Source organism: Sebastes umbrosus, chromosome 10, assembly GCF_015220745.1.
Source record: "Sebastes umbrosus isolate fSebUmb1 chromosome 10, fSebUmb1.pri, whole genome shotgun sequence".
Classification (NCBI taxonomy): Eukaryota; Metazoa; Chordata; class Actinopteri; order Perciformes; family Sebastidae; genus Sebastes; species Sebastes umbrosus.
In genome coordinates this window covers 33,934,269-33,956,369 of record NC_051278.1, presented here as the reverse complement: position 1 = coordinate 33,956,369, position 22,101 = coordinate 33,934,269, and the positions used below count along the sequence as shown (strand labels likewise).

General features: G+C 44.7%; 1 protein-coding gene across 1 annotated transcript in view; it reads right to left on the bottom strand.

The window, feature by feature from the left end:
- LOC119495215 (heterogeneous nuclear ribonucleoprotein L-like) overlaps positions 1-20,060 on the bottom strand; it is a 75,185-nt gene extending 55,125 nt beyond the window's left edge. Inside the window, exon 1 of the mRNA XM_037781473.1 lies at positions 19,534-20,060. Within this exon, the coding sequence (XP_037637401.1) occupies positions 19,534-19,827 (294 nt within the window). The 5' untranslated portion in view covers positions 19,828-20,060. The remainder of the gene's footprint in view (positions 1-19,533) is intronic.
- Between the last annotated feature and the right edge of the window lie 2,041 nt (positions 20,061-22,101).

Here is a 22,101-nt window from a genome sequence, read left to right as displayed (position 1 = left end):
GGAGAAAACTTCCCCAAACAGTTCAAAAAACTGTCCCAACATTGTAAACAGTGGCAGCAGTCGACAACACTCCATGAAACAATGAAAACAGTCTCACGATGAGGACAAAATGGACAGTCGTGACTTACATCAGAATTAATGACAGAGACAAACGTATTCACAGCCACGATACCATGTAGAACCCTCCACTGCAGGTCAATGGTGGTTTATACAGCGCTCTCCATTCAGGTCCAACACCACCACTGAGACCTAAGTGAGCTCTCCATGGAGTTTCTTACCATTCAATTTGTCCCTGTGCAAAACTTTAACAAACGTTTTATACATTCACTTTCTATTTGCATCTTGGAAAGAAAACTCAGAGGAACTCCCACTCTTTAAAAACAATCCTGTACAGTCCTTAAAATCTGGGGAAATGCTCACCGAAGGGAAGACATCATTATCATCAGGTTTAACAGAGCCGTCACAATACTGTTGTAACAGAGTCCGCTCACTAACCCTAACACTAACCCTGTAACAGAGTCCGCTCACTAACCCTAACACTAACCCTGTAACAGAGTCCGATCACTAACCCTAACACTAACCCTGTAACAGAGTCCGCTCACTAACCCTAACACTAACCCTGTAACAGAGTCCACTCACTAACCCTAACACTAACCCTGTAACAGAGTCCGCTCACTAACCCTAACACTAACCCTGTAACAGAGTCCGATCACTAACCCTAACACTAACCCTGTAACAGAGTCTGCTCACGAAATCAGCCTGCCTGGTACACAGTAGGTCTGATCACACTGAATCACCTGCTCCATCACTCTGCTCAGCCTGGTTGCCAACACCTTGGAGAGGAGCTTATAATCAGAGCAGAGCAGAGACACGGGCCTCCAGTTTTTGATGAACAGTAGGTCACCTTTCTTAGGCAGTAAGGTAAGGTAAGGACCGCCCTCCGGCAAGACTGTCACTCAGTACTGCCAGCAGATCCCCCCCAGAGAGCTGCTTCCAACTCTACGTTTACTTACTTTACTTTTAAAAAAATTAAAACAAATCTTAACAAATTAAAACAACCAAAGACATTACATTATTCAAGTACCGTTATTCTGAGGAGATGAAGCACTTAAGTGTGGATGATGAAGGAAAACTCTGGCCACACAATAAGTGTTAAGGTAAGCTTGGTATCCAGATGCCATGAACTACAGGCGGTTTCGTGGGATCTGGCACTGCCCCTGAGACGATTTACTTACTTAAACAAATTGACTGTCTAGAGTTAAACTGACCCAAACCAATCTAAACAAGGAAGAAATAAAAACAAACTGATAGTCAAGTAAAAAATCCCTCCCTCTAAAATACTTTATATCTATGAAAAACAAAAATATTTGCTAAGTTTAGCTAATTTCTCACAGTAACAATCCACTATTTTATCAACGCTTTCAGTGTCAATAATCTTGTTGAACGATCTGGTAAATCCGGCTCCATATTTTGATCTAAAGAAACGTCTCAACCTGAGGAAGACCAGTATAGAAGCTGTGAAACACTGTCTGCTCCTCTCTGTGCTCAACCTGAGGAAGACCAGTATAGAAGCTGTGAAACACTGTCTGCTCCTCTCTATGCTCAACCTGAGGAAGACCAGTGTAGAAGCTGTGAGACACTGTCTGCTCCTCTCTGTGCTCAACCTGAGGAAGACCAGTGTAGAAGCTGTGAGACACTGCCTGCTCCTCTCTATGCTCACATTTGAACAGGTTACTGTAAAAGCTGACAGCATGCTTGCGGATTGCAGTGTGATCAGTCAGAACCTGCCCAGTGTCAGACCTTAAGCTCTTAAACTGTGAATGAACCTTTTCTGTCCATTCTTCAATCCAGACCAAAGAAAAAGTGTGATGGGACATCCATTTGGGCTACATTTTGAAAGCGGGACCTAACCAGAGCTCCCTGAGCTGAGACACCCAGCAGGTTGGCTAACACACACTTTTTAACTTCAAGTGTCCCAGTATGGCGTCGGTCTCCTGTGGCCTCAGCTAAGTCTCGGAGTTCCTCCACTTCAGACTCCAGAGCTTTCACTGAACTTCGTTAAGGTTTTTGTGACATTCTGAGTGTACTGTTGACAGAATTGTTTGATTTGGGCCTTTCCAAAATCCCACCACTGTTGTAAAGACACAAAATCAGATTTCATACTTTTTCCCAAAAAAAGTTCTTATCCTCCAATAAAGCAGTGTTAAAATGACAATAAGCACTACTGGATTTTACACATTTTATAAAGACAGAAGCTGTTACAAGCCAATGATCAGAAAAAGCAACAGGGCTGATCAAACAACTTTTAAAAACATTAAAATGATGTTTAAAACAATAAAAACGATCAAACCTGGCCATAGACAATAAGTTCTCCTTAACATGTGTCCAAAAGGACAGAGAGAGAGAGAGAGAGAGAGAGAGAGAGAGGGAGAGAGAGAGAGAGAGAGAGAGAAAGAGAGACAAAGACACAGAGAGACAGAGAGAGAGACAGAGTGAGAGAGACAGAGACAGAGACAGAGAGAGAGGGACAAAGAGAGAGAGAGAGGGGGACAAGAGAGAGAGAGAGAGAGAGAGAGAGAGAGAGAGAGAGAGAGAGATTCAAAGTTCTGTAGTGATTGGGCTCGGGTGTCGCCAGCGGGCGAGATAGCGCCCCCTAATGCAGGCAGTGTTTCAGGGAAAGTTTCTTCGATCTTCACGAAACTCAAGTATGTCAGTGCTTACGTCTTGAAGTTTGTGTTAAATATTTTTGAGATTTTTTCGAACAACAGGAAGTCAGCCATCTTGGACTTCCTGCGTGATTTTAAAATTTACGAACACATGTTTGAGGACTTTAGGATGCACAAAAACATCCAAACTAGTAATTACTTTGATTTAGTGGTGAAATTTTGCTTGGGCGTGGCATGTTCGCCAACTCGCGCCCCCTTATGTCTTTTAGACTTTGAACATACCTTGATGTTCTCGAAAACTCATGAAAGTTGGCAGAACGATGGACACCTGTGTACTTCATGTGAATGTACAGCCATTGGGCTCAGCGTGTTTAGCCGGCTCTATAGCGCCCCCTGCATACTTTTACGAACTCCTCCTAGAGAGTTTATCGGATTCGCGTCAAATTTGGGTGGTATAACCTTCCCACTACTGTGAAGCTAAATTGCGAAGGAATTTTTGATCGCTCGAACGGTGATGTCATACGTCATGTGAGAAGACGCCATTTTGTCACTTTATAGGTATGGAACTTTGCGATATTCCTCCTAGAGGATTCAAGCGATCCATCTCAAAGTAGAGCAGCAGAATCTCAACACCTTCACAATGCTAAATTGCGAAGCTTTCGTATTTTCGTGAAACAGCGTTGTTGTGGCAGCGCGGCGAATATTGATGTTTCGCCATGACACAGGACGCTGTTGTTACTTGACTTTACATAGTCCGATCTGCCCCAAATTTCACAAGCTGGATAATAGTCCCGGCCTGAAGACATATACGTGTCATTATGAGTGAAAGTCATAGCGCCCCCTACAAGAAACCGGAAATTGTTGTAAATTGACTATACATTGTCCAATCTTCCCCAAATTTGACATGTTTTATAAGAGTCTTGCCTGCAGGTTCCGACTTTCACAGGAATAGACGACAGCAGGTTCCCCGACGTGCGCGCGGGGGCCAGGGCCCGTTCATCGCTGCTTGCAGCTTTAATATTATATTATATTCTGTCTCTTTTAAACTTTCATCTCTTCCCTCTTCCGCTGGTCTCATCCTCCCTCTATTATCCCTCCCTCCCCCCATCTTCCCTCTTTGTGTCCTTCTCATTCACAGTGACATTCCTTTTAGTCTATTTATAGAGGCAGATGGCTCATCCCAGTGTTCTGGAGAGGAACTTTCCTGTCTCTGTTGACCAGGCTGCTGGTATTTCTGTACTCACATGGTGTGTCCATTGTGCAGGTTTTTAAAGAGGACAACACCAAGCTTTGACACAGTGTCTGATACAGATTTTTGTAGATCTGATACAGTGAATATGGCGTACATACTGTATGTATACTCTAGTATTTCCCTTCATTGAGTTGTACTGATCCATGTCCGCTGTTGTTGCTAACATTTATATAACCCCCTTTTCTCCATCCTGATTCCTGACATCCAAAACCAATGTCCTTAGCTGGGCCCTATTCATTGATCAAGTATACACCAGACATGTTCAGCCTTCAGGGTGAGTGGGTGTGGGCCCTGGATGGATTATGACTACTGGACACCATAATGGTCGCCCATGCACCACAACAGGTACGCCTTCATATTGACTCAAAAATACAAAGTTACTGACGCACTGAGCACAGTCCGCCCCAGTTCATAGTTGAGTCGGGAACAAGGGTGAGACAGCAGGGAGAGACAGCAGTGCACAGCGAGCACCGGGAAGCGGTGCACAGCGAACCCCGGGTAGTAGTGCCGCGAGTCCTGGGCCTTTCGGTGCTGAACTAGAGCCGGTCGCTGCGCAGTGTGCACACCAGTGCGGAGGAAATTCTGACGAAATCAGACAAAATGATTCAGGTTCATGAGAAACTACTAAATTAAGAGACAGAGTGAGAGGCACGTCGAACAGACAGAGTAAAAAGTGGACTTTACTGCATCTAAGTGGAGTGATTTGTGTGTCTCTGATGAAACGTGAGTAAACGCTGCTATTTCTCACTGAACAGGACTCTGATTGAGCCTTTTGGTTTATGTGATTGAGGCTGTTGTACAGATGCTGAGCTAATCTGCTCATGCCAATGCTTGTTCTTGCTAATGCCGTTAGCTGCTCTTTTCTGGCAAACTGTTGGATTTAAATGATGTTGGCATTCTGCTATATATATTGAAATGACATGGAAGCCTGTTTGTACTGTGACTTAAAGCAGCAGTCAGTGTAATTTCTTCCTGTGTATAACTGTTACTGGTTTAATGTAACTTTACTGTTTGCTTGTTGATTGGGCTTATGAAGCGCGTGATAAGTAACCAGATCATGGGAAATTAATTCCTATTGCTAATAATAAGCCATTTAAGTTAAATACAACCGGTTAATTGAATGCTCATTATATTGTGGCACTTTTGTATGTTTTTCTTGTTATAGACCTACTACCCTACGCCAACCACCTATACAGTCCTGAGTGTTCTAACCAACACACCGAGGCTACGACGCTACCCTACAACCACCACCTATACAGCCCTGAGTGTTCTAACCAACACACCGAGGCTACGACGCTACCCTACAACCACCACCTATACAGCCCTGAGTGTTCTTACCAACACATCGAGGCTACGACGCTACCCTACAACCACCACCTATACAGTCCTGAGTGTTCTTACCAACACATCGAGGCTACGACGCTACCCTACGCCAACCACCTATACAGTCCTGAGTGTTCTAACCAACACACCGAGGCTATGACGCTACCCTACAACCATCACCTATACAGCCCTGAGTGTTCTTACCAACACACCAAGGCTACGATGCTACCCTACAACCACCACCTATACAGTCCTGAGTGTTCCTACCAACACATCGAGGCTACGACGCTACCCTAAAACCACCACCTATACAGTCCTGAGTGTTCTTACCAACACATCGAGGCTACGACGCTACCCTACAACCACCACCTATACAGCCCTGAGTGTTCTTACCAACACATCGAGGCTACGACGCTACCCTACAACCACCACCTATACAGTCCTGAGTGTTCTTACCAACACATCGAGGCTACGACGCTACCCTACGCCAACCACCTATACAGTCCTGAGTGTTCTTACCAACACATCGAGGCTACGACGCTACCCTACGCCAACCACCTATACAGTCCTGAGTGTTCTAACCAACACACCGAGGCTATGACGCTACCCTACAACCATCACCTATACAGCCCTGAGTGTTCTTACCAACACACCAAGGCTACGATGCTACCCTACAACCACCACCTATACAGTCCTGAGTGTTCCTACCAACACATCGAGGCTACGACGCTACCCTAAAACCACCACCTATACAGTCCTGAGTGTTCTTACCAACACATCGAGGCTACGATGCTACCCTACAACCACCACCTATACAGTCCTGAGTGTTCTAACCAACACACCGAGGCTATGACGCTACCCTACAACCATCACCTATACAGCCCTGAGTGTTCTTACCAACACACCTAGGCTACGATGCTACCCTACAACCACCACCTATACAGTCCTGAGTGTTCTTACCAACACATCGAGGCTACGACGCTACCCTAAAACCACCACCTATACAGTCCTGAGTGTTCTTACCAACACACCGAGGCTACGACGCTACCCTACAACCACCACCTATACAGTCCTGAGTATTCTTACCAACACATCGAGGCTATGACGCTACCCTACAACCACCACCTATACAGTCCTGAGTGTTCTAACCAACACACCGAGGCTACGACGCTACCCTACAACCACCACTTATACAGTCCTGAGTGTTCTTACCAACACATCAAGGCTACGACGCTACCCTACGCCAACCACCTATACAGTCCTGAGTGTTCTTACCAACACATCGAGGCTACGACGCTACCCTACAACAACCACCTATACAGTCCTGAGTGTATTCAATAACGCCCAACAACAGCGGCCCCTCCTCCAGCCAGGAGCAGGGCTTCACTTCGCTGCTCTGCCGGTCACCACTGGGAGCCAACACCAACAGCACGCTGCTGGAGACACAGGCCGCACTGCTGGGCACGCTGCAGGGAAGGGAGGCACGGGAGAACCAGAACCATGAAGGATCCTGCTGCAGTAAAATGACAGGTTCTCTAAAGGGATTTTGGTTTTTGGAAACACTACGGCTCTTGTCTACATGGACTGCCAAAACCAACACAAAATGAAAATTCCTCGTAGTAGCTCGGGTTAGGGTTAGGTTAGGTTTAAGTTCTGTAGCTGGTCTCAGCTCTAGATGGGTCTCTGATGGAGGTGTGAGGATACACCGAAGAGATCATTAGTTCATTTCTATTTCTTCTATTGATCCTTTTTGTGTGATCTTGTTATTAAATTGTAAACTGACACAACTCAGCGTGTCTTCCTGCCTGTAAATAATGGTTGAGGGAGTTGAGGGAGCCCATCTATCTTCTTAATCACCCTCTAATGATCAGATGACACGTGTGTGTGTGTGTGTGTGTGTGTGTGTGTGTGTGTGTAATACACAGTATGTGCATGCATGTGAGTGAGTGTTGTAACTAGACTACATGAATGTCATGCTGAATCCACAGCAAGGTGATACCACCTTCACTCAGGACTGTGTGTGTGTGTGTGTGTGTGTGTGTGTGTGCATCCTGTAATGGTGAGACAGTGAGAAAGGAAACACAGTGAACTAACACAGTGTGGTTGACAGCGTGGTTGACAGTGATAGCCACACGTATACTCGTTACATAGAACTCCTCACTGCTCTGTTTACTCTGGTGGGTCAACATGAAGAATCTGCACCGGTACACACAGCCTCCAGGAAATAGCCATAGCCACGAGGCTCTGAGTCCTCTCAAACTGCTGTTACACAAGCTTCTGTAACTCAGTACAATCTGTCGTTAATGGTGAGTGAGAAAAGTGGGAAAAAAGTTTACTTTCCGTATTCTAACATACAAAGTATGAGGGTTGGACCCAAACCTTGGGAATACAAACATGCATAAAACAAACAAATATTGTAGGATAACAGAGTCCATTCATTAAACCGATAGACGTGTTGCAGAGTTATGCCAGCGAGGAGTGAGGCAGAGGGACTGTTAGACTAAGCCCGCTGTCATTTTCTGTACATTAACCAGCGTAGCATGAAAGAATGGTGGAATTAGCAAGCTAGTTAGCTAACTATCCAACCGCTAAATGAGTAATGCTTCATCCACACAGCGTAGGAAATAACAGTGCTATCGCCAGATGAGTGACAACTTTGTTGTGCTCATTTTCTGTAAACAGTGTTTCATGAAAGCATAGCGGAATTAGCGAGCTAGCTAAACAGCCAGCCGTCCGACCAACAGGCTGGTGATGTAAAGATAAACTGAGGACGTATAAATCTTTGGATGTCTATAGTTAACTATCCTTCAGTAAAGTCAGTCAAAAAGAGAGTCGCACAATATCGGTGAAGTGTTTCAGAGATGGAGAGAAAGGGTTGCTAATAGTTTAGCTGCCGCCATGATGGATGAGGAGGTTAGCAGAAGGCCAAGATAAACTATTAGCAACATTTTCTCTCCATCTCTGAAACACTTCACTGATATTGTAGCTCGCTAGAGCCTCCAATCCCAGTTAGTCATCTCAGATGGATGTGATATCTGGATTCTGGCAGCCAACAACACAGCAAGATGACGTTTTAACTTCAGCCCAACTACTCTGAGGTGATTGTGTTATCCTCCAGTCTTCTCTCTGTTTTACCTCCAGCTAACACCGTGACATTCAATTCAATTCAATTCAATTTATTTTTATATAGCGTTAAATCACAACAGAAGTTATCTCAAGACGCTTTATATATAGAGCAGGTCTTAGACCGTACACCATAGTTTAGAGACCCAACAAGATCCACAAAGCGCGCTGTGGCCAGGAACAACTCCCCGTTTAGTGGGAAGAAACCTGGAGCAGAACCGGGCTCTGGGTGGGAGGCCATCTGCCGAGACTGGATGGGGGGGATAGATAGATAGATAGATAGATAGATAGATAGATAGATAGATAGATAGATAGATAGATAGATAGAGAAGCAACCACAATAATAGCATAGCAGCTGTAATAGCTAATACAAGTAGGACTAATAACACTAAACCAATAGTAGTGGATGTAAAAGAGTGATAATACAACTATCGGAGTTGATGTCATTGGGTCGTCCCCAGACGGGATTTCAGGCGGAGCTTCCAGCTGTCTCAGTCCACCATACATCTGGCTAGCGCACCAACACTGTCCAGCATCTCTCCTCAGCACGTTCATGACATCATCATGACATGGACACACAAAGGGTCTATAGACTGTTAACTATGGAAGTTTTTATTGGACTTTATTAGTTGTAACCCTCAGAAGACATTCCACAAATGTGTACCATGATCTGCAAATATTTCACTATCCACAAACATGTATTTTTGTATTTGTGTTGTGTAAAGTCACATCCACAAAAATACAGGGCGATTTGCAAATATGCATAACTTACACTGTAAATACGTATTTTAAGGTTTACATGTAAAGTGACATCTACACATTTGTGCATCTAGTTTGTATTTGCAGATCGCTTCCTGTGCATTTACGGGCCACGTGACATTTGTAACTTCCCTCCTGTTTCTTTACAGAATTTTGTCCGATTGGTACCGCAGCAGATCTGTAGAAAATAGTTGTAACCCACAGAAGACAATTCACAAATATGTAACATGATCTGCAAATATTTCACTACCCACAAACGTATTTTTGTATTTGTGTTGTGTAAAGTCACATCCACAAAAATACAGGATGATTTGCAAATACACATAACTTACACTGTAAATACTTATTTTAAGGTTTACATGTAAAGTGATAAACACACATTTGTTCATCTATTTCTACACCTGGAATGCTATTTGCGCATTTACAGATTGCTTCCTGTGCATTTGTGGGCCATGTGACATTTGCAACTTCCCTCCTGTTTGTTTACAGCATTTTGTCCAATTGGTACCGCAAAGATCTGTAGAAACAATCTGTAAGTAAGAGATGCATTTACTAGCTCCACCAGGAGGGGGCGACATCCCCTCACATGAGCTGACGGAACTACAGTCTAACGCTGCTGGCAGAAAGCTATAGAAGAAGAGTCTAAGACAGCCAACAGCCTGGCTTCTGGAGGTGAGAGAGGACGTGGAATATCTTTATTTAACGCCAGCCAGCGTCAGTGACTAAATCAGTTTAATTGCATTGTTTTCTATTAGAATGAACTGGCCGCGAGAGACGAAGCACTGCACAGCGTGCGTGTTTTGTCAGACTTCCTGTTTCTATTTATTCCTTATTCCAAAAGATGAGGAACAGCTGATTGGTGAAATTGAAATGATATAAATATATATAAATGATGTTATCTGATACCTCCTCATTTCACTTCAAACACCTAAACACCCATCTTTGAAGTAGTGACGTCTCTAGTCTTGACCGCACAGCTTATAAGTTCGTGGTTTGTTTACATGGCGTCATAACCTCATCTTTTGGAATGAGGAATAAATAGAAACAGGAAGTCTGACAAAACACGCACGCTGCGCAGCGCTTTGTCTTTCGCGGCCAGTTAGTTCATTCTAATGGTAAATGGTAAATGGACTTGGACTTATATAGCGCTTTTCTAGTCTTCCGACCACTCAAAGCGCTTTACACTACATGTCAGCATTCACCCATTCACACACACATTCATACACTGATGGCAGAGGCTACTAAGGTGCCAACTTTGCCCATCAGGATCTAATCTAAATACTCATTCACACACCGATGGCTATGCCTTCGGGAGCAATTTGGGGTTAAGTGTCTTGCTCAAGGACACATCGACATGTGAACAGGAGCAGCCAGGGATCAAACCACCGACCTTCCGATTGGTGGACAACCTGCTCTACCCTCTGAGCCACAGCCGCCCTAATAGAAAACAATGCAATCAAACTGATTTAGTCACTGACGCTGGCTCACCTTAAATAAAGATATTCCACGTCGTCTCTCACCTCCAGAAGCCAGGCTGTTGGCTGTCTTAGACTCTTCTTCTATAGCTTTCTGCCAGCAGCGTTAGACTGTAGTTCCGTCAGCTCATGTGAGTGGATGTCGCCCCCTCCTTGTCGAGCTAGTAAATGCACGTCTTACTTACAGATTGTATCTAGAGATCTTTGCGGTACAAATTGGCCATATTCTGTAAACAAACACTAGGGAAGTTGCAAATGTCACATGGCCCACAAATGCACAGGAAGCGATCTGTAAATGCGCAAATAGCATTCCAGGTGTAGAAATAGATGCACAAATGTGTGTTTATCACTTTACATGTAAACCCTAAAATACGTATTTACAGTGTAAGTTATGTGTATTTGCAAATCATCCTGTATTTTTGTGGATGTGACTTTACACAACACAAATACAAAAATACGTTTGTGGGTAGTGAAATATCTGCAGATCATGTTACATATTTGTGAATAGTCTTCTGTGGATTACAACTATTTTCTACAGATCTGCTGCGGTACCAATCGGACAAAATTCTGTAAACAAACAGGAGGGAAGTTACAAATGTCACGTGGCCCGTAAATGCACAGGAAGCGATCTGCAAATGCGAAATAGATGCACAAATGTGTAGATGTCACTTTACATGTAAACCTTAAAATACATATTTACAGAGTAAGTTATGCGTATTTGCAAATCGCTCTGTACTTTTGTGGATGTGACTTTACACAACACAAATACAAAAATACATGTTTACGGATAGTGAAATATTTGCAGATCATGGTACACATTTGTGGAATGTCTTCTGTGGGTTACAACTAATAAAGTCCAATAAAAAAAATTCCATAGTTAACCCTAACCCTGACACTGTATTTAGGACTAAACTACAGTAAGTTATATAAATGCTTATCAATCTCAAATGAAGTGATCCCTGAAGGTGAGACCAATAGAAGACTTAAAGGTTAGGTGAATCTGATAGATTATCTGATAGATTCAGAGACAGAGACAGAGAATTTACTCTACTGGTACTCTACTGTGTATTACACACATATAAAAGTACTCCATGAAACACAGAAGTGACAAAATAAATAAATATTATGACTTTATTCTCCTAATATTTAGGGCTGTCAAAGTTAATGTGATAATAAAACGTTCATTAATAAATAAATAATAAAAATTCATTTAACGAAATAATGCAATGAAAATATAAAACCTGATGAATCCATTGGTACCAACCATGTCATACTAGCTGGTCATGAAGGAGGTTAAATAACGCTCCAAACTTACACTGAATGTTGGCGAGGAAAAACTGTCATGTCCATTTTCAAAGGGGTTCCTTGACCTCTGACCTCCAGATATGTGAATGTAAATGGGTGCCCACTTTATGATAATCACATGCAGTTTGGGGCAAGTCATAGTCAAGTCAGCACACTGACAGCTGTTGTTGGCTGTTGGGCTGCAGTTTGTCATGTTATGATCTGAGCATATTATTTTTATGTTAAATGCAGTACCTGTGAGGGTTTCTGGACAATATCTGTCATTGTTTTGTGTTGTTAATTGATTTACAATAATAAATATATACATATATTTGCATAAAGCAGCATATTTGTCCACTCCCATGTTGATAAGAGTATAAAATACTTGTCACATCTCCCTTTAAGGTACATTTAGAACAGATAAAAAATGTGTCATTAATTTGCGGGTAATCAGGATTAACTATGGACAATCATAGGCCTGCTTGATTGACAGCCCTAGTAATATTATGACTTTTTCTGGACTTCTCAGAGCAGAACAAAGCAGTGGTTCTCGGCCTTTTTTGGGCCAGCGTCCCCTTATTCATTATCCAGGTCCCTTAACGCATCCCCCCGCTCACTGCTTGACCCCTAAACTAGGTCCAAAGGTTTTGGGCACCCTGGACTTCTAACCCCCAAAAGGCACAACTACACCAGACTGTTAACCATCACACCAAACACAACTAGATCACACTGTTAACCATCACACCAAACACAACTACACCAGACTGTTAACCATCACACCAAAAACAACTACACCAGACTGTTAACCATCATACCAAACACAACTAGATCACACTGTTAACCATCACACCAAACACAACTACACCAGACTGTTAACCATCACACCAAACACAACTAAACCACACTGTTAACCATCACACCAAACACAACTACACCAGACTGTTAACCATCACACCAAAAACAACTACACCAGACTGTTAACCATCATACCAAACACAACTAGATCACACTGTTAACCATCACACCAAACACAACTACACCAGACTGTTAACCATCACACAAAACACAACTAAACCACACTGTTAACCATCACACCAAACACAACTAAATCACACTGTTAACCATCACACCAAATACAACTACACCAGACTGTTAACCATCACACCAAACACAACTAAACCACACTGTTAACCATCACACCAAACACAACTAGACCACACTGTTAACCATCATACCACACACAACTAGACCACACTGTTAACCATCACACCAAACACAACTAGACCACACTGTTAACCATCACACCAAACACAACTAGACCACACTGTTAACTATCACACCAAACACAACTAAACCACACTGTTAACCATCACACCAAACACAACTAGACCACACTGTTAACCATCACACCAAACACAACTAGACCACACTGTTAACCATCATACCAAACACAACTAGACCACACTGTTAACCATCATACCAAACACAACTAGACCACACTGTTAACCATCACACCAAACACAACTAGACCACACTGTTAACCATCATACCAAACACAACTAGACCACACCATCAACCATAATACCAAACACAACTAGACCACACCATCAACCATCATACCAAACACAACTAGACCACACCATCAACCATCATACCAAACACAACTAGACCACACTGTTAACCATCACACCAAACACAATTAGACCACACTGTTAACCATCATACCAAACACAACTAGACCACACTGTTAACCATCATACCAAACACAACTAGACCACGCTGTCAACCATCATACCAAACACAACTAGACCACACCATCAACCATCATACCAAACACAACTAGACCACACTGTTAACCATCACACCAAACACAACTAGATCACACTGTTAACCATCACACCAAACACAGCTAGACCACACTGTTAACCATCACACCAAACACAACTAGACCACACTGTTAACCATCATACCAAACACAACTAGACCACACTGTCAACCATCATACCAAACACAACTAGATCACACTGTCAACCATCATACCAAACACAACTAGACCACACCATCAACCATCATACCAAACACAACTAGGCCACCCTGTTAACCATCACACCAAATGTGAAGTTCCTAAATTAAATAGTTTCAGAGTTCTGCTCCGGAAACGAAAGTGTGACACGCGAACGGACGGAAGGAGCGTCATATACCCCCGACTACGCTGTCGCGGGGGTATAATGACAGTGTTGTGGACATCATCAAGGTGTACAGAGGTGGACAAGTGGTGCTATTCTAACACATTCTCTAACACACACACACACACACACACAGTATAACAGGTCTCCATATTGAGATGATTTCAATATACCATACAGCATGTGTATGTGGCACCAGCAGTGTGGAAGCAGTAGAGCATATATACGAAAAGTACCAAGGAGAAGTATACATGATAAAATATATAATAATAAATAGTTTTGTTGTAGCTTGCCCAACAACCATATTAATCAGCCATAATGGATGCCCCACTCCCCATAACAGAGACAAAATGCAATATAGAACAGGTCTTTATGCTACTGAAGAACTTGTAAAATAAATAAATCAAAATGTGCAAAGATTCTTATTAAAAGAATAAGCAATTAGATGTCATATGATTAGATATCATATGAAACTAAAGAAGCTAACCTAGAGCACCTAACCCATTAAGTGTAAATGGGTTCTATGGGTACCCACGAGTCTCCCCTTTACAGATATGCCCACTTTATGATAATCACATGCAGAATAAATGGGTTATTGTCTCCTATTCTAAAATGGTGTATCTGAATATTTCTGCATACTGGGGTCCCTAAATAGTCTTGAATTCCATAATTTTGGTATCACTGAACGTAGCTGTAGCAGTGTGTGTACTAGGGGTGGGCGATATATCGAATATAGTCGATGTATCACGGCTTGTCCCACGCGCGGTATATGAAATGACTATATCGCGAACATCGACTACAAATTGTCATGTAATGTTTTTAAGCCACCCTGCCGGCAGGAGACTCGCTTTGGCATTTCCTTCTCTCCCTCTGGCTCCCTCTCACAGACACAGATACACATGTCACAGACTCCGCCTCCATCCAGACCTCTCTCCTGGGCGAGTGTGTGATGTAATCAGCCGGCGTGTTTTTGTTTATGGAGGGAAGCAGCAGAGAGACGGAGCCCGGAGCCCGGAGAAAGCGAAAGAACTGAAGCGGCAAAGCGAGTACGGTAGCGAGAACACGACCAAAGCAACCAGAACCAGCCCAGAGGGAAATGACTCTGGATTCCTCGCTTTCCAAGGCAATCCCATATGACAAAAAAGTGCAAAATACAAAGAAATCACGGCAGCTGTAAACTACATCGCAACGTTAGCGTTGTAAAAGACTCATTAAGACACTTGATCCATAATATGAACGTATAGTTAACAGAACAATGTGCTCTTGCAGAGCAACAGGAAGAGGCTGCAGCTTTGCTTTAGCCCGGAGCCCGTATGTACCTATTATGCCCTGATATCTCGATTCAGTTTTTCGTCTCGACAACGTATATCATCACATTTTTATATCACTATATCTCGTGGCACGATATTTCATCACACCCCTAGTTTACATTGGAGTTGGTTGAAAGCCCGGTTCGTCACTTACTGTTGCTAAAGGGTGCCTCCGTGTGTCGGTTTCGGATGCTGGGGGGCGCTGACCAAACGGCAGTATTTGACGAGTCGGGACTGAGACCGGGTTGGTTCCGGGACATATTATGACAGCCAGACACTTCAATCAAATACAGAAATATAAACACTACTGCAGTTGTATCTGTACTTTTTCTGTCGCATTTCTGACAGAGAATATGTGTTTGATGTCCTCACTGATTGATACAAGTGTCATTAGGACCTCCATCCATCCATTATCTGTCACCACTTGTCTCTAAGTCGCAGGGGGCTGGAGCTGATCCCAGCTGACCCTGGGCGAGAGGCTGGTACACCCTGAACAGGACGTCAGACTATCACAGGGCTGAGACTACAGCTGTCCTCAGTACCAGTTTTTGGACTTCGCGGCGTGGCGCAGCATGTTATTCTGTCTGTCTGTCTGTCTGTCTCTCTGTCCGTCCGTCCGTCTGTCTCTCTCTCTCTCTGTCCGTCCGTCCGTCTGTCTGTCTGTTTGTCTGTCTCTCTCTGTCTGTCTCTCTGTCCGTCTGTCTGTCTCTCTGTCTGTCTCTCTGTCCGTCCGTCCGTCTCTCTCTCCGTCCGTCTGTCTGTCTGTCTGTCTGTCTGTCTCTCTGTCCGTCCGTCCGTCTCTCTCTCCGTACGTCCGTCCGTCCGTTTGTCTCTCTGTCCGTCCATCCGTCCGTCTCTCTCTCCGTCCGTCCGTCCGTCTGTCTGTCTGTTTGTCTGTCTCTCTGTCTGTCTGTCTCTCTGTCCGTCTGTCTGTCTCTCTGTCTGTCTCTCTGTCCGTCCGTCCGTCTCTCTCCGTCCGTCTGTCTGTCTGTCTCTCTGTCCGTCTCTCTGTCCGTCCGTCCGTCTGTCTGTTTGTCTCTCTGTCTGTCTGTCTCTCTGTCTGTCTCTCTGTCCGTCCGTCCGTCTCTCTGTCTGTCTGTCTCTCTGTCTGTCTTTCTGTCTCTCTCCATCTCCCCCATTTCAGTGCCGCTGCAGCACTACTGCACACAAACACACACCTCTACACACAACAAACAACGATATCCATCTGAGAATAACTACTAATAATTAATGTTGAATATGAATAATGAATAATGTTGTGGGATTATTCCTTATTTCATGGATTATTTTTTATACTTTATTATTACATACTTGCAGTATATATAAAAAACAACAACGAAAAAAACCCAAAGTATTCAAATAGTGATTTAGAGGTGGATTACCATGGCAACGGTCGAAGCCTAGAAGCATTAGGGTCAGCCTTACCTGAGACAGACAACCATTCACACTCACATTCACACCTACAGGACATTTAGAGTCAACAATGAACCTAACCTGCATGCCTTTGGACTGTGGGAGGAAACCTGAGCACCCGGAGAGAACCCACGCTAACACGGGGAGAACATGCTAACACCACACAGTAGGAGTAGTTGGCTGGCGGGTTCGAACCCAGATCCCTCTTGCTGTGAGGCGACAATGCTTACCACTGCACCACTGTGCTGCCCATCATCAGGATCTGTATTATATATTATACACCACCTGTAGCCACAGGTGTCGCCAAATCAAACATGGGCCTGTTTTAAACAATTGTGCAACACAAGATCATTTCCTCTGGTGTTGATAATGACACATTTCACTGATCATAACTAACACCAGACTCGATCTGCACGCATGTGTGTGTGTGTTAGGGATGGAACAGTTCAGGTAAAAAATCCAAACCGTTCAGTTCTCTAGTCACGGTTCGGGTCTCGTATGAATTGTTCAGTTTATTTGAAATAAGTTATGAGGCCGATTGTGTATTTTTTTCATGTAGAGTTAGGCTCACGTTTATTGTCACACGAGAAATCAAGGCCTATTGAAGGAGGCTGGGACACGGGTGGACATGGGACTTGAGGTACGGGGTGTAACACATGCGCAGTGTAACTGAAGCTGCGGTCGTGCGTTGCTATTGGCTCAATTTTGGCGAGTGCAGACCAGATTTTACTGCGCATGTGTTGATGAAGCGTGACCCAACCCCCATCTCAGCACTGATGAAGTGCAGAGTGGACACGTTAAAGTCCAGTTAGAGGATCCACCAGCATCGTTTGGCTCTGCTGTATGGGAGCATTACGGATTTAGTGTTACCATGAAAATGATGGAAAAGAAGTGGTGGATAAAACGGTGACTGTGTGAGCACTGTACAACATGTTTGGTTGATGCTAGCGGCAACACTCCGGTGTGTCCGTCGTTAGCGTAAGGAGGAGAGAGTCGGGTAGGAAAGAGTAGCGGTGCCTTCTCCCCGCAGGATTTAAACAGCCTCTACATGCAGACTCAGACAGGGCACAAAACACAACTACAGCATCGGGGAGGTTTATAGTGAACGATATGCATCCTTATGCAGTCGTGGAGGACGCTGGATTTCAGCATATGATTAACGTAATGTTACTTGATCCGTGCTTTAATATACCCTCTTGCCGACACTTCAGCAACACAGTAATTCCAGCAGCACATTCCCTGTAATGTGTTTTATATTTATTCATTATTTTTCAATAACACAGTGGAACAGAAATCCAACCGTATTCCTCCAAATACTGCACTTTATGAGTGGAAAAACTAATCATTCAATTAAGAGCTGATAATCAGGGAATTGAGACATATGTTATACTGTTCTTTTTTTTGTATAGTTCTGGTTGAACTTTTGCTTCAATATATGTTGATGGCCTTAGTCTATAATTACATCATATTTATATGAAAATAAAAAAGCTGCATTTTTTGTTTGCACTAATGACTGTAGAAGACCTATTCTTTCAGTTAAGATTTGACAATGAAGAAGTGTTTATGTTCCATATGGAAGCCATACTTTTGTTAAGGCAAACATTTATTAACTTATTTTGCCAAATAAATGAAAAGCATGTTGAAATCAGAACATGACCTCCTCGCTGTAACAGAAATGTACCGAACCGAACCGAAAACCATGACCCCAAAACCGTGATATGAAGGGAACCGTGAATTTTGTTAACCGTTCCACCCCTAGTGTGTGTGTGTGTGTGTGTGTGTGTGTGTGTGTGTGTGAAACGGGATCCAAGACTTAAATCTTAAAGATTCTAACATTTAAACTGAGCTATTCTGTCTTCAAACCGTCAAACACCTTTAACATTACATTGTTTTACTAATCATAATGTGGGCAGACTGGAGCCTGTATGCATTGTACTCAAAATAAATTAAATTATAATTTAATATAAATCCCAGATTGGGCTCATGATTAGAAGATGCTCAATATTAAAGGACTAAGATCCCATCCCTACTTCTGACTGAGCCCACTGACTTTCTAATGACAAATGTTAACAGAGGCTCTGGTTCTGGGGCCCCTGGAGCCCTGAGTGTGTACCAGTAAACTTGGTGTGTGTACCGGTAAACTAGGTGTGTGTACCGTAAGTGTGTACCGGTAATCTGGGTGTGTGTACCGTAAGTGTGTACTGGTAAACTGGGTGTGTGTACCGGTAACCCGTAACCAGCACAGTTCCCAGTGAGCAGAGCTGGGAACTGCACTGCAACAACATGAGGGAGAGAAACTACTGAGACACAACTTCACTAAACACACATGGGCCATTTTATACTTGTGGAAAATCGAAATAAATAAATTAAAAAGTAAGACATAATATCAATACATAGGACAACACTTCCTATTCAACATTTATCATCAGTGTATAAATGGTGTCATATCAGTTAATCATAAATAGCTGTTATTTAACGTGTAGCCTTCATCCTGTGTGTGATGAACACTGCTAAAGTGAGCTAACCGGAGCTAACCTGAGCTCACCTGTAGTGTGTGACAGACAGGTGGAGATGCTCCTCACTGACAGGATGACAGCAGCAGCACACACATGGACGCGCACGCATGCACGCGGCCGTCTGTGCTGCTGTGCTGCAGGGTGTCATGTACTACGTTCTATACGCTAGTGTAACGGTAACGGTAACGGTCACGTGAGGTGTTAGGTCTCATTTTGCTCTCCTTACCCTCCGTCCTGGTCCGTACTGGCTGCCGCTCCACCGGTCCCGGGTGTCCACCGCTGACTCTACGTTACCGGGCAGCGAGCCGGAGTCCGAATCCTCGCCTTCCTCCAGCTCCTCTTCCCCCTCCTCTTCCCCCTCCTCCCTATCCTCCGTCTCCCTGTCCTCTGTCTCCCGGTCCTCCGCCTCCCTGTCCTCTGTCTCCCTGTCCTCCGCCTCCCTGTCGTCCGTCTTCAGCCGCTTTGCCGCCCTTCCGTACTCCCTGTCCTCGCGCTGTCCGGGTCCTTCTACCGTCGACATGCTCGCGGCTGCGGTGGACCTGTTGGCTCGGGTCTGGAGCTGGTCAAACGGTCACGTCCATGTCCGCAGGTGTCCCGTAGTGTGTCCTCGTTAAGCAGCCTCCGTGTATCGGTCTGTGTCCGCTGTGTGTCCCTGTCCCTGTCCCTGTCCCTGTCCCCGTCTCGCGGCTCCACTCTGGGTTCCTGTCTATTTCTCTATCTCTCCCCAACACCACTGATTTCTCTGTATGGAGGTGTGAGCGGACTGGACACGTCCCGCCCCGTGCTCTTCTCTTATTGGTCAGTCAGGTCCTGCACCTTGGAAATACGGCGTGTGATTGGCCAGGCTCGATGCGTCAACAGACAGCTCTCCATGCTCTGCAGAGGACGAGAGGAGGAGAGGAGAGGAGGAGAGGAGTGCGCAAAGACGGAGCAGAGAGGGGAATGGAGGGCTAGATAGAAACCTTCTATACATCCATGATGGACACGGATACAGAGACAGATTCAAAAGAAAGGAAGAGAGAAAGAGAGAGAGCGAGAGAGAGAGGGGAATGGAGGGCTAGATAGATTAATACATCCATGATAGAAACCTTCCCAAAAACGGTCTATAGTGGGCTAGTTAGAAACCTTCTATAGGCTACAGCCATGATAGAAAGAGATGAAGAGACAGGTTCAAAAGGAAGGGAGGGAGAGAGAGAGAGAGAGAGAGAGAGAGAGAGAGAGAAAGGAATGGTGGGTGAGATGGAAACCTTCTAGAAACGGTCTCTTAATGCATACATGATAGAAACAGAGAGACAGATTCAATTATTACAAAACGTAGGAAAAGAGAGAGAAAGGCAGAAAGAGAGAGAGAGAGACAGAAAGAGAAAGGGAGAGAGAGAGAGAAAGGGAGAGAGAGGGAGAGAGAGAAAGGCAGAGAGAGAGTGAGAAATACAGAGAAGGGAGAAAGAGAGAGAGTCAGTATAAGTAGATATTTGCTGCACCAACAAGAAATCAATATTGGCCTAACCAGAGGCTCTAACCTTGGAACTCACTAGAGGCACTAACCTTGGGCTTCACTAGCGGCTCTAACCGTGGGCCTCACTAGAGGCACTAACCTTGGGCCTCACTAGAAGCACTAACCTTGGGCCTCACTAGAGGCTCTAACCTTGGGCCTCACTAGAGGCACTAACCTTGGGCCTCACTAGAGGCTCTAACCTTGGGCCTCACTAAAGGCTCTAACCTTGGGCCTCACTAGAGGCACTAACCTTGGGCCTCACTAGTGCCTCTAACCTTGGGCCTCCCTAGAAGCACTAACCTTGGGCCTCACTAGAGTCTCTAACCTTGGGCCTCACTAGACGCTCTAACCTTGGGCCTCACTAAAGGTTCTAACCTTGGGCCTCACTAGAGGCACTAACCTTGGGCCTCACTAGCGGCTCTAACCTTGGGCCTCACTAGAAGCACTAACCTTCGGCCTCACTACAGGCTCTAACCTTGGGCCTTACTAGAGGCACTAACCTTTGGCCTCACTAGAGGCACTAACCTTGGGCCTCACTAGAGGCACTAACCTTGGGCCTCACTAGAAGCACTAACCTTGGACCTCGCTAGAGGCTCTAAACTTGGGCCTCACTAGAGGCACTAACCTTGGGCCTCACTAGAAGCACTAACCTTGGGCCTCACTAGAGGCACTAACCTTGGACCTCGTTAGAGGCTCTAAACTTGGGCCTCACTAGAGGCTCTAACCTTGGGCCTCACTAGAGGCACTAACCTTGGACCTCACCAGAGGCTCTATCCTTGGGCCTTACTAGAGGCGCCAACCTTGGGACTCACTAGAGGCACTAACCTTGGGCCTAACCAGAGGCTCTATCCTTGGGCTTTACTAGAGGCACTAACCTTGGGCCTCACTAGCGGCTCTAACCTTGGGCCTCACTAGAAGCACTAACCTTGGGCTTCACTAGAGGCACTAACCTTGGGCCTCACTAGAGGCACTAACCTTGGGCCTCACTAGAGGCACTAACCTTGGACCTCGCTAGAGGCTCTAACCTTGGGCCTCACTAGAGGCTCTAACCTTGGGCCTCACTAGAGGCGCTAACCTTGGGCCTTACTTGAGGCTTTAATCTTGGGCCTCACTAGAGGCACTAACCTTGGACCTCACCAGAGGCTCTATCCTTGGGCCTTACTAGAGGCGCCAACCTTGGGATTCATTAGAGGCTCTAACCTTGGGCCTCACTAGAGGCGCTAACCTTGGGCCTTACTTGAGGCTTTAATCTTGGGCCTTACTAGAGGCTCTAACCTTGGGCCTTACAAGAGGCACTAA